The sequence below is a fragment of the Trichosurus vulpecula genome, chromosome 3, assembly GCF_011100635.1.
Source record: "Trichosurus vulpecula isolate mTriVul1 chromosome 3, mTriVul1.pri, whole genome shotgun sequence".
NCBI lineage: Eukaryota > Metazoa > Chordata > Mammalia > Diprotodontia > Phalangeridae > Trichosurus > Trichosurus vulpecula.
The window spans coordinates 386,944,881-386,961,030 of NC_050575.1; the positions used below are offsets into that span (position 1 = coordinate 386,944,881).

General features: G+C 38.1%; 1 protein-coding gene and 1 pseudogene across 2 annotated transcripts in view; both read right to left on the bottom strand.

Moving 5' to 3' along the window:
• Window positions 1-16,150, bottom strand: part of ZCCHC14 (zinc finger CCHC-type containing 14) — a 119,401-nt gene that overhangs the window by 46,445 nt on the left and 56,806 nt on the right. For both annotated transcript variants that reach the window (XM_036749562.1, XM_036749563.1), the window contains exon 3: window positions 227-300. In XM_036749562.1, coding sequence (XP_036605457.1) covers window positions 227-300 — 74 coding nt within the window. The remainder of the gene's footprint in view (window positions 1-226; window positions 301-16,150) is intronic.
• Window positions 4,593-14,596, bottom strand: LOC118841325 (annotated as a pseudogene).

Below are 16,150 nucleotides of genomic sequence, written 5' to 3' on the forward strand. Positions count from 1 at the left end.
GACTGATTAAAAAGTAAAGTACATCAGTAGGAGATAATGAGCTATGGTTTGGAGAGAATTCTGATCCATAAAATAATTAGAATTTGGGGTAGCTAACTGGGGGCCCAGAACGTAAGAGGCCCCATGAGATACACACTAAAATCAAATTGTTTCACTGATAATCTTTGTGAAGCAAAAAAAAATACTTTCCATATCTTCTTGAACAAAGGAGAATTTAAAACCTTACCTCAAAGGAACATTCAACATTTCTTTCATTTTTCTTATGCGATAATCCCTTCAGTTCTATCTTTTCAACACTCACTGCAAAAGAAAAAACCTGAAATTAAACTGATGCACAATAATGATTTTATTAACTACCTTGCTTTCTGCAACTTCCATGACTCAAAGTGATCAATAAGTTACTTTATGTTCTTCACTGATTTCCAGTTGTGTCCAACTCTTCATGACCCTATTTGGGGTTTTCTTAGCAAAGATATTGGAGTAGTTTACTGTTTCCTTCTCCAGCTCATTTTATAGATGGGGAAACTGGGGCAAACAGGGTTAAGTGACTTGCTCAGGGTCACACAGCTAGTAAGTATCTTGAGACCAGATCTGAACTCATGAAGATGAGTCTTTCCGATTCCAGTTCCAATGCTCTATCCACTGTACCACCTTGCTGCCTCAATAAGTTACTTAGGGGAACTATGCTACAACTTTCGAACATTCTGGAATTAAGGACCGTAAATGAATAGAAATAGGTAGATAAAATACCAAATGTATCAGAAAATATACAGGGGAAGCAATGATAGAGTGAATTGTGAAAAGAATGAAAAAAAAAGATAAGAAAACAACTTTGAATCAATAAAAAATTTAAGTATGAATTTAAAAATCACTAATTCAGTAATGTATGACTTAGGTATATCAAGGTAAATAAAGGTCTAGTTCTCAATAGACCAAAAATGTGGAAAATAATATCATCTTTACTGGAAGAAGCAGTAACAAGGACAAGATTCTACTCATGAAAAGCCAAGCAGGAATTTGTTAAATATTGCATTTATAATACAAGGAAGCAAAAAGCTATAATTTTTAAAAGACAATTTTTCAACAAGCACATACAAATGAAAGCAGCCTACTCCTATCACTTCTCCTAAGCACATAAGTAACATAAATATTGCAGAGCCACTTATACAAGACATTTGTTCCTTGAGGGCTTTACCTGCTACTTTTCTAGTTCTGTACACAACATACTTTACAAAACAGTTCTCCTTAGCATGCACTCTATGGTATAGATACACTGACCTTCTTGAGGTTCCTCAGACATGGGATTCCATCTCTCAGTTGTGAACTTCTGCATGGGCTATCCTGCCCTCCCCGCCATGTATATACCCTTCTCTTTACCTCAACCTGACAGAATCTTTTATTTCCTTCAAGACTCAGCTCAAGCCCTACCTTCTAAATGAAGCCTTCCCTGCTAATGCTCTCCCCTCCCTAAACTATCCTAGTAATTTGAATTATATTGAGTACATATTTATATCTGCATATTTCCTCCCTTAGGGAAACGCCTGAGGAGCAAAGACTACACCATTTTTGTCTCAGTATCCCCAGGACCTAAGTAATCAGTCAGTTAACAAGCATTTATTAAATGCTGACTATGCACTATGTTTAAAGGTAAAAACATGGTCCCTCCTCTCATGAAGCTCATATTCTAATGGGGGAGATAACATGTAAACAGAAGATACATATAACATAAACAGGAAGTAATCTCAGAGGGAAGAGGGTAAAGTGTCAACCAGGAAAGGCCTCTTGAAGAAAGTAGAATCTGAGCTGAGTCTTAAAGGAAGGCAGGGATGCTAGGAGGCAGAGGGGAGAAGGGAGAACTGAGCATGAAATGAAATGAAAAGGCAGGGTTTCAGAAGATAAGAGTGTCTTGCATGAAGAAAAGCAAGAAGGTCAGTGTTGCTGAAATTTAGAATATGCACAGTGCTTGGCACATACTAGAAGTTTAATAAATACTTATTGATTAGCAAATGTGTGGAAACTGACATATGACGTGGAAACCTAGCTAAAATATAAATTTTATCATAAACACCACAGACTGGTATTAAATCTAGGTATCTCCCAACCAAACTAATGCTTTGGGCTCATCAGCTAGCAAAAGAAAAGGTTACTTTAAACCTAAATAGATATGGTCAAATTTAGAGGAAACTTTTTTTTTTTAGTCTGTTGACAATACACTAGAAGCAAACAATGATGACTGTATAAATGAACAACTTCACACAGTTAGCAAGTATCAGAGGCCATATCTGAATTCAAGTTTTCCTGGCTCCAAGCCCAGCAATCTATCTATTAACCCACCTAGCTGCCTCTAGAATACTGACCTGTTAAGCAAAAAACAAAATCAATACCAAATTAGAATAAAACTAAGATATCGCAAATGATTTTTAAACTGCCTAATTCCCCTCCCCCCTCCAAATAAGTTCTGATACCTTTTGTATTTATACAACAGTCATTTCTAGGAGAAAACAAACAAACCCAAATTATCATGCTTACCCCTCTGGATTGAACCATGTTCTATGTAATGCAACCTCCCAAAAATAAAAAAAAGCAGAAACATTCAACAAGTGACCACATTTGACAGTATATACAACATTCTGCCCCAGTAGTCCCCACATTTTTGCCATTAGACATGCTTCACTTTTGTTCTAGGACCTTCACTGTTTTTCATTTACTTGGAATACTACTAACTTTTTAAAGACATTTTTTTGGAGGGGGGAAGGCAGGGCAATTGGGGTTAAGTGACTTGCCCGAGGTCCCACAGCAAACACATGTGTCAAGTGTCTGAGACCGCATTTGAACTCAGGTCCTCCTGACTCCAGGGCTGGTGCTCTACTCACTGTGCCACCTAGCTGCCCCTAAGTACTACTAATTTTTGGTGATCTTTTTAATTTACATTTCATACACTGTTCTTTTGGTTCTATTTATTTCAATATGTCTCTTTTTACTGCACAATGATAGTCAGGTTACATTCAAATATCATAGGTTTTTCAGCTAGTCCCCATCCCCAACTGACTGGCATCTGCTTTGTTTCCAGCTCTTTATAAAGAATCCTGCCATAGACATTTTGATAGATGTTGGATCTCTGTCTGAAGTACAGCAATAGTAGTGGGATCACTGGATCACATCAATGAATAGTTTGGGCACTTTCTTCACACAATTACAAAATTATATTCTGAATGGTTTGGACCAATTCGGAGTTCCACCACAATACTGAGATTCCTAATGCATGGCCTCTCAAACACTGTTCCCATTTGTTGGTGACCTTTGTCAATGTGCAGGACAAGAAGTGAAACCTCAGTCATTTTAACTTGCATTTTTCTTACTCTTAAAGATTTAGAACATATTTTAAATGGTCATTTAGAATCTGCAATTTACCCTTTGAAAACTGACCTGTTGGGAAATCGTTCTTGGTGAATATACACACACATAGATGGATAAAAAGACAGAAAATTCCCTATATTTTCTTTATTAGACTTATCAGTGCCATATGATGGAAAGATTTCTCCCCACATACACTCTGTAGTTTCTCTTATTCTATCTTCATTAATTCTGTCTTAAAGTTTTTTTAAAAAAAAATTAAGGTAATTGAAATTGTCTGTTTTTTTCTTTTATGATCTCCTTTCCCCCTTGTTTGGTAAGAACTCTCTACCTAGCTATAATTATGAAAGGTACTTCCTTCTTATTCTCTCCCAATTAAAAAAATGGTATGATCCTTTAGATGCAGATCGAAAATCCATTTTGAACTTACTGTGGTATATGGTATTAATATGGTTTTCTAAACTTAATTTCTACCAAACTGCTTTCCAGTTTCCCCATAAGTTCTTGTCAAAATAAGATTCCTTCTAGTAATTCATATTTACGTGTTTATCAAAAACAGATACATTTTGACAGTACTTGTTTCTTGCTTTGCTATACCATTATACTTGAAGTACTTTTTAATTTTTTTAACCTGAATAATTTTGATAACTCTTTTTTTGGTAGTATGAAGTCTCATAATCCCAGTCTTCCTTTATCCATCTGATTAAAATGAGCTGTATTAATACTAATAAACAGATAAAAGAACAGACATCATTTTAACCATTAAGAAGCTAGACAATGCCTCAGCCACTTGATCTCCTTGCCAAGAAGAAATTTATAAAAGACAAGATCAACAGCAGTTTAGAAGACAAATGTATATTGTGAAATTTTAGAATGGGGGCGAGAACAAGTATTTACTAAGGGCAGGGCACTGCATTAAACACTTTACAAATATTATCTCATTTGAAACAACCCCGTGACAAGTGCTATTATTATCCCTATTTTGCAGTTGAGAAAGCTGAATCAAACTAAGGTTAAATGACTTGTCCAGGGTCAAAAAGCCATTTTTTTGGGGGGGTCCAAGGGTTGTATTTCTCGTCATTCTGTGGTGGTGTACAAAAGCCAGCAGAGGAAGGAAATAAAGGGTTAGGGAACATAATTTATGCCTGGTGGTATTTTCTCCACGACAGCTTCTAGGTAACATTCTCTTGGAAGGAAGGGCTCTGGGTGCCCTGCACGGCTGGTGGCCTCAGGCCTCCCTACTGATACTTGACAAACCCTTTCAGATCTTCCAGAAAGTTGATGTACTCCTGGTGCTGTTCTAGGGCTGTGCTGAGCTCGATCAGTTAGTCTGCAAACGTGCTGTCCGCCCCTTGGTTGGCCAGGAAGTCCATCAAGTGGTCGTACAGGGCCCAGTCCAGCGAATCCGTGTTGAGTGTGTAGTTTGTAGCCTTCCAGCCAGATTCAGTGGCGGGCTGAAAGCTGACTTCTGGATGGAGATGTCACTCTCATTCTCTTCTTCCCACCCAACCTCATCCTCTGGATAGTGGCAGTCCAGCACAAGGGCCTTCCTGGTATCGTCCTTCATAGCTTCCACCACAAAGTTCAGGGTTGATCTAAGTTCAGGCTCTTGCTGTTCTTTTCTGTCCTCTGGTGGCTCCTCATCAAATGTTGCTGGGATACTGCTGTTAATATTGAGTGTGACTGTGATCCTCTCACCAGCTAATCTCCAGACTAACCTGGCTTCTGTCCCTTGCACACCCAGTTCCCAATGCCCTGACATCTTGGGGAGGGATGTGTGTTTCTGGATTTTCCTCTCCTCTTTAATTTCATCTGTCAAGAATTCAGCAAAGGCCTTGTCCCCCTAGGTGTGGAGTCCCCCGCACGTGCACAGGCATAGACCGGGCGTACTGCAGGAGGGGGGGCGATTCCCCCTCCCAGGAAGCCTCTGAAGGCGCGGGTGGCAGCGGCCACGATGGGGCGCAGCGTCGGGAGGGCAGTGGGGCACAGGGCCCAGGCTGCAGGGTGCAGCAGCAAAGGCAGCAGCAACTGGGCAATGACCGCGACAGGCGGAGTGGGGTGGGAGCGACAGCGGAGACCAGAAGGCCAAAAAGCCACTTTTGAGTTACCTGGGAGAGGATGTGCAATGCTGCCTTAAAACTACAAAAAGCAATAGAGAGAAAAGCCACTTTACAGAAGGCTTTACAAAAAGATCCAACTCAGCCAAATCATCTCTAGGACATTTGAGGATGAAACTAGACGGAAGAACACAAAGATAAAAATTCTTCCCTTAAATTCTTTTCTTTATTAATGATAGTAGTTACCACATTTGGACTCTTAACATCAGAGCTCCCAATAAGCTACATGAAAAAGCAGAAAAAGATACAAAGAAGAGAACAGCAGCTGAACTAGACCAAGAAAGTTTCTGCTCCAGGTATCAAGAGATGGATTCTCAAAATATCTGAAAGAAGGGAGAATACCAAATGGTTGGGGCAAAAATTATCATTGCTTAAAAAAATCTGAGAAAATTTAACCCCATCTGACCCAAATGCTTACTTTCTCATCTCTATGAGAAGAATCTATCTATATATTGAGGGTGCTGTCAATGAAGGTTTGAGATGGTGGAATGACAGGAAGCACAGTGAACTCCCCTCCACAAACTCCTCCAAACAGAACAAAAATTCATCCGACCAAATCCATGAAAGTCACATTGAGTCATTTTTCCAGGTCAGCTTGGCATAGGGAGATAGACAGGGAAGTCTGCAGACACTGGGTTGGCCTGGGAGAGGTTGAGTACCAGTGCAAGGAGATATGCCAGACATATACCGGGGAACTGCAACAGCAGCAGGTACCAGCTTTGCCACCCACAACCTAGTTTTGGGTCATAGATCCAGGATGGACAGAGAAAGGGGAGCTGTTCGCAGAATTGGGCATTCTCAGGTAGGAAGGTCCTGGACAGTTTGCTAAGAAAGGATGTTCAGAAGGCAGTAGTAGCAGAGGTGTGACTCAGACCCCAAGCTTTGAGCAGGATCTCCTTTTCTAGCATCTGCCCAGCCCAGCCCAAGGGAACTTTCCTAGACCTAAAGGTAGCCTACATTCTGCCACTTTGAGCCAACAGAGCTTTCCACCTGGCTGATGGGGTTGAGTCCAGCAGTATCTTACTCTTATTCAGACCCAAACCCAGGTCAGGAACTTGCAGGTCTCAGACCACAGGAGCAGCAAGCATACTTTGCCCTGGATCAGACTACTTGGGTAGCACTGAAAGCTTGCAAGTCCTGAGCCTGTCCCTGAGATCCTGGAATAACACAACACTAAAATCCCCAATAAAATAACAACAGGACCAGCCCAGACCTTTCCTCTACAAGAGAGGCTGAGCCCAGCCCTAACATCAAGTCTGAAGTCAGAAGCAGACTACAGAAATGGATAAACAGAAAAACAATGTCACCATAATGAGCTATTATGGTGGCAGGGACACACAAACACAGAAGAAAACAATGACTGCAAAACTTCTACAAGCAATGCCTCAGAAAAAAACACAGGTTGGGAACAAACTCAACTACAGTTATTGGAAGAGATGAAGCAAGAGTTAAAAAAAGGTTTTTATAAATGGAATGAAAGTGCTTGAGGAAAAAATTGGAAAAGAAATGGCATGGGCTATGGAACAAAGAATTACAGCTTGGCACCAGAGGTACAAAACCTTGCCCAAATGACAAAGTCCCTGAAAATTATAATAGACCAAATTAAAGCCAATGACTTCATGAGGCAACAAAAAAATATTAAAACAAAGTCAAAAGACTGAAAAAATAGAAGAAAAGGTAAGGTATTCACAGCAAAAAAACCAAACCAAACAAACAAACAACTAACCTGGAATGTAGACTGAGGAGAAACAATTTAAATTATCTAAATACCACGGCCAAAACAAAACAGGTAAAAAAAAACAAGAATAGACATCATATTTCAAGAAATCTTAAAAGAAAAATTGACCAGTTCCTTCACCAGTTCTCTTAGAAACAGGGTAAAATGGAAATAAAAAGAATTCACCAGAAAGAAATTTCCGCCAAATGGAAATTCCCGGATACTTCATAGCCAAAATGCCAAGCTTCCAGACCAAAGAAAAAAAAAATACTGCAAGCAGTGAGAAAAAGAAAGAATTCAAGGACTGAGAAGCCATAGTCCAGATCACATATGATTTAGCAGCAACTACTATGAATGAATGGAGAACCTGGATATGATCTAGAAGGCAAAGTGGTCTATATGAGCTTATAATCAAGAATAACTTACACAGCAAAACTGAGTATAATGCTACAGTGAGGGTGAAAATGGATCTTTAATGAAATAGAGGACCTTCCATGCATTCCTGATAAAGACCAGAGCTGTGGAACAACTCTGATGTTGAAACACTGGTGCAAAGAGAAACACAGAAAGGCAAATATGGGTAAACAATGATAAAGAGTGTATCAAAGATAAATTGTTTACAAATATGGGGAAATGATACATGAGTCTTCTCTGATCCCTAACATCATCAGAGTATATAGGAGTCCAATCAGACAAGGCCCAAGAATGGTTCTGTTATGCCTTGATGGTCTTAGGAAAAGAATGAAGAGGGGGAAAAAGAATACATGGCTAGGGGCAGGAGAGTGGGGAGATAAGAGAAAGGAAGGTTAGGGGATATTATGTTAAAAAAAAATCAGGACATACAAACTGACACCTATACAATCAAGGAGGAGGGAATGGGAAAGAAATGGGAGACACTTGAACTTCACTCTTATCTGAATTGGTCAAAAGGAAGACACACACACAGCTGAGTACAGAAATACATTTCATTCAACAAAGGAAATAGGCAAAGGAGAGAAGGGAGGAGGAAGAATTAGAGGAAGGGTAGAATTCTAAGAAAAACAAATTCTAAGACCATACAAAAATATTTATAGCTCTTTTTGAGGTGGCAAAGAATTGGAACTTAAGGGAGTGCCCATAAATTTAGAAATGGATAATCATATTATAGAAATGTAATAGAAAACTATTGTGCTGATCTCTTTAACAGTGTAATGTCCGAAGAGGATTTCAGAGAACTAATGATAAAAAACTTATTCATCTGTGAAGCATTTGTATGTCAATCCACAGTTTAATCAATGTATAAATAACATTAAATATGGATGATTAAAAGCATACTTTCATTGTTAAATAAAAACATTCTAAATACATAAGCTTATTTTATAAGTTTAAATAGTGTTTTAAATAGCAATTAAACATGATACTTAATTTCAAACTAGTGAATAAAAAACACTAGGTATACAATTCCATTATAGATTCACAGAATATTAAAGTTGGAAGGACCCTTAGAGGTCATGGAGATCAACCTTCATTTTAAAGCTGAAGACAATGACCTAGACAGAGGAAGTAACTCCACAAAGGTCACACAGCTAGGTAGTATGATGACTAAAACCATTAGTGGGAGAGTGGGGACTAGAATTAAGTTCGCTTGGAGGATAAATAAATTTCACAAGGTATCATAAATAACATATGGCTTTATGTTCCTTTCAAATTAAATATAGAGTATATGAATGCTGTTTAAACACCTATTCTTATAGCAATACTCAGATGAATTATAGGGGAAGAAATGCTTGAGGTTTAACAGATGAGAGGAAAGTTTTATGGGGAGAGAGGAAAGGGTGGCTCCATTTAGTAGTTAACTTTATTAACCACTAATTATCTTTTTAGCTTGGTGTGCATATATAAACATAGTAATTATATTTTAGTACCTTACTGAATTGAAGGTATAATCCTCCATCCCCTCCCCTCAAATCACCAAAGTTGTTTCAGAGTTAGTATGTACTTTTGAGGACCCTGAAATCAAAATGTAGAAAGTTCTGTTTTACAGGGTAAACACTTCTACATTTCCATTTAATTGAAATTACTCAATGTTCTCTTTTACTTCTTCAGATTAATTCTGTCAGTAAACAATAAGTTTTATGTTTTTCAAAATCAGCCTTCAAAAATTCCTAACCACAATACAATCACTCTCATCTATATCCTTTAGCTTTCTTAAACAGTACAACATAAAGCCAAAGAAGAGAATGATGCAGTCAGCATTTTTACTGGCCACAAAAACACCACATGTCTACCTACGTGTTCCAGGGCTCCATAATATCAGGGTTTATGAAAACACATACACACAACCTCTCCATCTGGACTCAAAGTGGGAAGTGACTCATATCTTGACAGGAAAATGTGAAAAACAGATGGATATTATTCAGCTGTTTTCAAAGAAAAAAGGCTTTCATGCTGCAGGACTTAAATGTTTGTGAGACCTTTTCAAAATCTTCAGACCAATCTGCAGTATGCTTTGTATTAGAGCTCAATAAAATGGCATAGTTTTATCTACAGTCAGCTGATTCTTTTGTCTTTTTATTGCTGAAAAAGATTTGTACTAAATTATTAGGAAGGGCTTTGTATTAGGCATAGTATATAGTTCTTTCCAGGCATTATTATCAAGCCTTGAAATGGCCATATGTTACTATGTAGGCAAAGTTCCTTTTCTCCGTCAGTGGCAGAATTTTTAAAACTTTGTGATACAGCTACAAGAAAATGCATGACAACCATTCTGAAGTCTACCTCAACAGAAACAAAGCTTGTTATTCTCCCAGATGAAGAGAATCCTTATATTCTGTTTACTTCTCAGTATGGTTACCAGAGGTCCAAGATTACACAGGTCAACTCCAAACTTCACCTACACACTCTTTTTGTTAGGAACAGTGAGTCTGAGATTGGATGCTAATGTATCATCAAAGAACACTGATGTCAGAGAGGAAAGGATAGCATCGAGAGGAAAGATCAAGAAAAGAGAGTTGAATTACAGATGGGTGAATCAGTCAGCAAAATTTGGCAGTAAGAAAATAAATACATTTGCAGGTAGCAGGCCCGAATTCCTGGGAGGAGGGAAAATTAATATCATCAAGCAAAAGCTCTTTCTTCTTTTCCCTTTTCTAGCTATTATTCTTTTCCTGTACAAAAAGTGTAACAGACACTTGCAAATATTTCTCCCTATGTATTTTGGAGGGTCTAAAAGTCAGTGTCAGTTTCAATAAAATCTATTGTATCTGCAATTAATCAATGATGTTTCCTCATTTTTTATAACTCAAAACACAATATAGTAAGCACAGATGTATTCTTGAGAGAAGGAAAGGAGGCTAGAAGTGAAGGGGGTAGGAGACTCTTAGTAAAAAGAAACTACAGCAGAGAACATTTCTAACGCTGAGTGCTGATATCAACAAGGTAAAACTGGAAAAATTAAAACCTCTTGTTCTAATCTATCTTGCAAAGTTGGAAAGGTGAAATAAGAAAACATTCTGAGAAGTATTTTTTTCAAAGTATTAAATGGTATGCAAATTCTGGGGTATTACTATTATTTTTAGTTCTACCTCATTGGAACAGAAGTAAATAATAAGACCTACTATACTTCCCATTTATGTAGTGCTTTTGTGTTTATGTAGAATAAGGTAAATATTATTATCCTCATTTTACAAATATTATTATCCTCAGTAAACTGAGGCTCAGGCTTAAACCAAGGTCTTTTGGCTCTTAAATCTTGTGTTCCTTCCCCTAGACCACAAAAAATAGGGTGAGAATGGTGGTAGAAGGCACTCAACTATTATGGTCACAATCATGCACAAAGCATTAGATTCAACTTATCTGCAATCACTTTATCTTTGATTTTGAAGGTGATTTCTCTTAACATTTTTCACTCAAAAAATTATTTAAGGGGATGGGGTTGGGCATGCTTCTTTACTATTGTTTGGGTTGTTAGAGAGGTAGTAAGAGTTAGCAACGCACAAATACCACAACCTAAAATTAGTTCCAGTTGACAAACGATAGCAAGAGTCATGATCTTCTCTACTTAGATGTGTGGCTGGTCCTGGGAATTTCCTGCGTGACACTAAGCAGGACCTATGAAAACACCACCTTTGTCCTAAAATCCCATTCTCAACTATGAAATTCTGTTTCAAAAAGATAAACAGAATGATCTCTCCTCAGAGGGCCACATCTCCAATATATGTATTTTTAAAAATTACATGTGCAGTATTTCACACCTGTGGATTCCCCATGTCTGCAAAGGAGTGGGAATGAGTGCAATGCATATTTTCGCATTCATTTTCAATTATTTTGTGTTTGTTGTTCTTTCCATTCACATTGTAGTCACTAGTTACATGGTCCTCTGTATCAGATCATGTAAGATTTCATGTGATTCACTGTATTGTATGTGCATCATTTCTTACAGCAAAATAATATCCCATTACATTTACATTCCACTATTTATTTAGCCATTCTTCAATCAACAGGCATGTTCACGGCTTCCAGTTCTTTGTTCCCACAAAAAGTGCTTTTGTAAATACTTTGCTGTATTCAAAGCCTCTTTCTTTCCTTATATATGTCTTGCAGTGGCGTGTCTGGGTCAAAGTAGATAAACATCAAATGGCTATTTCCAAGTGAAAAAAAATATAACAAATGCCCTCCTTTAGGACCAACCACGTTGTTAGTATCGTTGACTTCCTGTGGCTGAAAGGTTACCCATCACTGTTCTCCATGACAAGTTTTTAAAAACAAAAATATATTTAACCTGTGTATAATTTGAAGAAAATAAAACTGATTTTTTTTTTTACTTTTTAGGAAGAAAATTGATGAGGTTTTTTTAGGTATTACCCAAGAAGTACCAGGTTTTATAGTAAATAATAAACTGTACAGTTAAGTTGATTTTGATCTAATCACAGGAGTGTTTTGTTATAAGTCGTTCTTAATGAGATTTTTTTTCTTTTTCTGAGAGACAGAGAGACTATCATTGTTCCTTAAAGGCTGACTTGGATGAGTACTTTAAATTTGAGAAATAAAACATAAGCAGAATCCTTTTGCAAAATTACTATGAGTACAAAGGAAAGTCACAAATAGTTAAGTACAAATTTATGGAGGTTTTTCTTTTTTGTTTTTTGGGTTTTTTTGGCAGGGCACTTGGGATTAAGTGACTTGCCCAAGGTCCTATAGCTAGTACATGTGTCAAGTGTCTGAGGCCGAATTTGAACTCCTGACTCCAGGGCTGGTGCTCTGCTCACTGCACCACCTAGCTGCCCCTATGGAGGTTTTTAAAGATTCAGAATCTTCTCTGAAATACCAGAAATAGGCTTCAAGGAGTTTAGCAATGGGTTTAAGACAAATAAACTGAGTAGCATTCCAAATATTGCACTGTAGCCTATAAAATTAGACTTTATTTTTAAAGTATATTACAAGATTAGAATCCATATTCAATCACATGAAAGTTCAACACTCATTCCAAAACCAACATAAAATAATTTTTAGGTTGACACTTTGAATTATCAGCGGTACTACTCCTGTCTAATACTGTAATTAAGAAATGACTGTAAACGAAATCATCTAGCATTACTTTTTTTAAAAGGGAAAAAAATGTCTATTATCCTATATCTCTCCTCCCTTTCCTAGCTAAACTCCTTAAGACAACCTACAATCTCTGCTTTTGCTTCCTCTCTCCTCAGGAACTTCTGACTTTATCATTCAACTCAAAGTGCTCTCTCCAAGGTAACCAGTGATCCTTTAATTGCCAAATTGATTGACCTTTTTTTCTTAGTTAGAGTCTCTTATATCTCTCTGCTACATTTGATGCTATCAATAATCTTTTCCTTTCAGATACTCTCTCTCTGGGTTTTCACGACACTGCGCTTTCCTGGTTCATGCTAATGATTCCCAGACCTAAACACTGAGCCTTAATCTCTGCTAAGATATAGTCACACATCCCACCTTCCTCTTGGACACCTGGACCTGGAGATGTTCTTGTTAGGCATTTCAAATTAAGCATGCCCAAAACAGTGCTCATCTTCCTTTTCCTCCAAGCCTTCCTCCCTTCTGAACTTCCCCACTGCACTATGGTACATTTCAGAGCACCATCATCCTCCCTCTTCCACCCAAGCTCACAATTGCTGTGTCATTCTTCATCCTACACGTCCAATCTATTGCTAAATCTTGTCTTCTCCCTTCATAACCCATTCCTGGATCACTGCACTGTAGCAGAGGGGCTTGCACAGCTCAAAGAAACCAGGAGCCATAACCAAGATGGACAGGTCAACCACTGGTGAAACAAATGGCAAACCACTCCAGTATCTGTGCCAAGAAAAACTCACGGACAGTATTAAAACAGTACTAGATATTACAATGGAAGATCAACTCCTCAGGTCAAAAGGTACCTAACATGTTACAGGAGAAGAGCAGAGGACAACTACAAGTGGCTCCAGAAAGAATTAAGTGGTTGGGCCAAAGCTGAGATGAGGTTCATCTGTGGATCTATCTGGTGACAAGAAGACAGTCCAATGCTATAAAGATCAATATTGAATAGAAATCTAGAATCTTAAGATCTATGAACCAAACTAAGCTGGATGTGGTCAAACAGCAGATGTAAAGTTTAAATATCACCATCTTGGCTGTTAGTGAACTTAAATGGATTGGAATGGGTGAATTTAATTCAGGCAATCATTACATATACTACTGTGAGCAAGAATCTTTTAGAAGAAATGGAGTAGCCCTCATAGCCAATAAAAGGATGAGAAAAGCAGTACTGCGGTATAATCTCAAAAATGATAGAATGACAGCTGTTCAAATTCAAGGCAAACCATCGAACATCACATTAAAGTCTATGACATTAAAGTCTATGCTCTGAAGGTCAAAGTTGGTCAGTTCTATGAGGACCTATGTCATCATCTACAAATAAAACCAAAAAAATGGTCACATTCATCATAAGGGATGGGAATGCTAAAGTAGGAAATCAAAAGACAATTGGAAGAACAATCAAGTTTGGCCTTGAAATACAAAATGAAGCTGGGCAGAGACTAAAGATAACTCACGAGTCATAACAAACACTCTTTTCAACCCCAAAGTACAAATGGACATCACCAGATGGTCAATATCAAAATTAGATTGACTTGTATACTTTGCTGCCAAAGGTGGAGGAGCTCTATAGTCAGTCGAAATAAGACCTAGAGCTGAGTGTGACTCAGATCATTAACTCTGCATTGCAAAATTTAGACTTAAACTGAAGAAAGTATGGAAAACAACCAGACCATATAGGTATGACCTAAATAACACCCCTTATGAATATAAAGTGGAGGTGATGAATAGATTTAGGGGATTAAATCTGATAGAGTACCTGAAGCACCATGGGCAGAGGTTCACAATCTTGTACAGGTGGCGGTGGTTGTTTGTCCTTCATTCTCGAGGTTGGCCATGGCATCAGGAAGGTGATGCCATGACTTGCAAGTGAACTGGATTTTTGGGCTGTGCAAAGTCTGCAGCCTCACTTTCTCCTCCAAAGCCATCTCGGTCCAATGGCAAGGTATAAATCAGGAAAACTGGAGACAGCCCTGATTGTACAGGAGGTAGCAACAAAAAACATTACAAAGTAATAAGAGAGCAAGAAAGCAAAATGGCTGTCTAATGAGGCTATACAAATAACTGAGGAAAGAAGGAGAAAGTGAAAGGGAAAGGAGAAAGGGAAAAAGATATACTCAACTGAATGCAGAATTCCAGAGAATATCAAGGAGAGAAGCTTTCTTAAATGAGCAATGCAAAGAAATAGAAGAAAACAAAATGGGAAAGACAAAATATCGCTTCAAGAAAATCAGAGCTATCAAGGGAACCCTTCATGCAAAAATGGGCATGATAAAAGACAAAAATGGTAGGGTCTTAAACACAAGTAAAAGAGATTAAGTGCTGAACTCAAAATTCAGAAAATTTGGGAAACTCAATAGGAGTCACTGAATTGGAAAAGATCAGTTTGTATTCCAATCCTAAAGAAGGGCAATGCTAAAGAATGTTCAAATTACCAAACAATTGCACTCATTTCACACCCCAGCAAGGTTATCCTTAAGATTCTGCAAGCTAGGTTTCAGCAGTACGAGAATCATGAATAAAGAGAAGAGCAAGCTGGTTTCTGAAGAGGCACAGGAGCTAGCGACCAAATTGCCAACATTTGCCAGATTATGGAGAAAGCCAGGGAGTTCCTGAAAAACATCCACTTCTGCTTCATTAACTACACTAAAGCTTTTAACTATGGTGGATCGCAACAAAATGCGGCAAGTCCTCAAAGAGATGGGAGTACCAGATCATCTTACTTGTCTCCTGAGGAACTTCTATGTGGGCCAAGAAGCAAACAGAACCAAACATGGAACAACTGACTGGTTTAAGATTGGAAAAGGAGCATGCTGCATATTGTCACCTTATTTAACTTATATGTAGAGTACACCATGCAAAATGCCAGGCTGAATGAATTGAGAATTATCAGCAATCTCAGATATGCAGACAATACCACTCTGATGGCAGAAAGTGAAGCAGAATTAAGTAGTCTCTTGATAAGGGTGAAAAAGGAGAGGGTAAAAGATGGCTTGAAGCTTAACATTACAACAAATTTAAGATAACAACATCTGGTTCCATCATTTCTTGGCAAATAGAGGGAGAAGAATTGGAAACAGTGTCAGATTTCATATCCTTGGACTCAAAGATCACTGCAGATGGTGACTACAGCCACGAAATTAAAAGATGCTTGCTCTCTGGAAGGAAAGTTATGGCAAATTTGGACAGCATACTAAAAAGCAGAGACATCACCTTGCCCACAAAGATCCATATAGTCACAGTCAAAAGTTATGGTTTTTCCAATAGCACTGTATGGCTGTGAGGGCTAGACTATAAAGAAAGCTGAGTGCTGTAGAATCAATGCTTTTGAATTGTGGTACTGGAGAAGACTTTTGAGAATCCCATGGACAGCAAG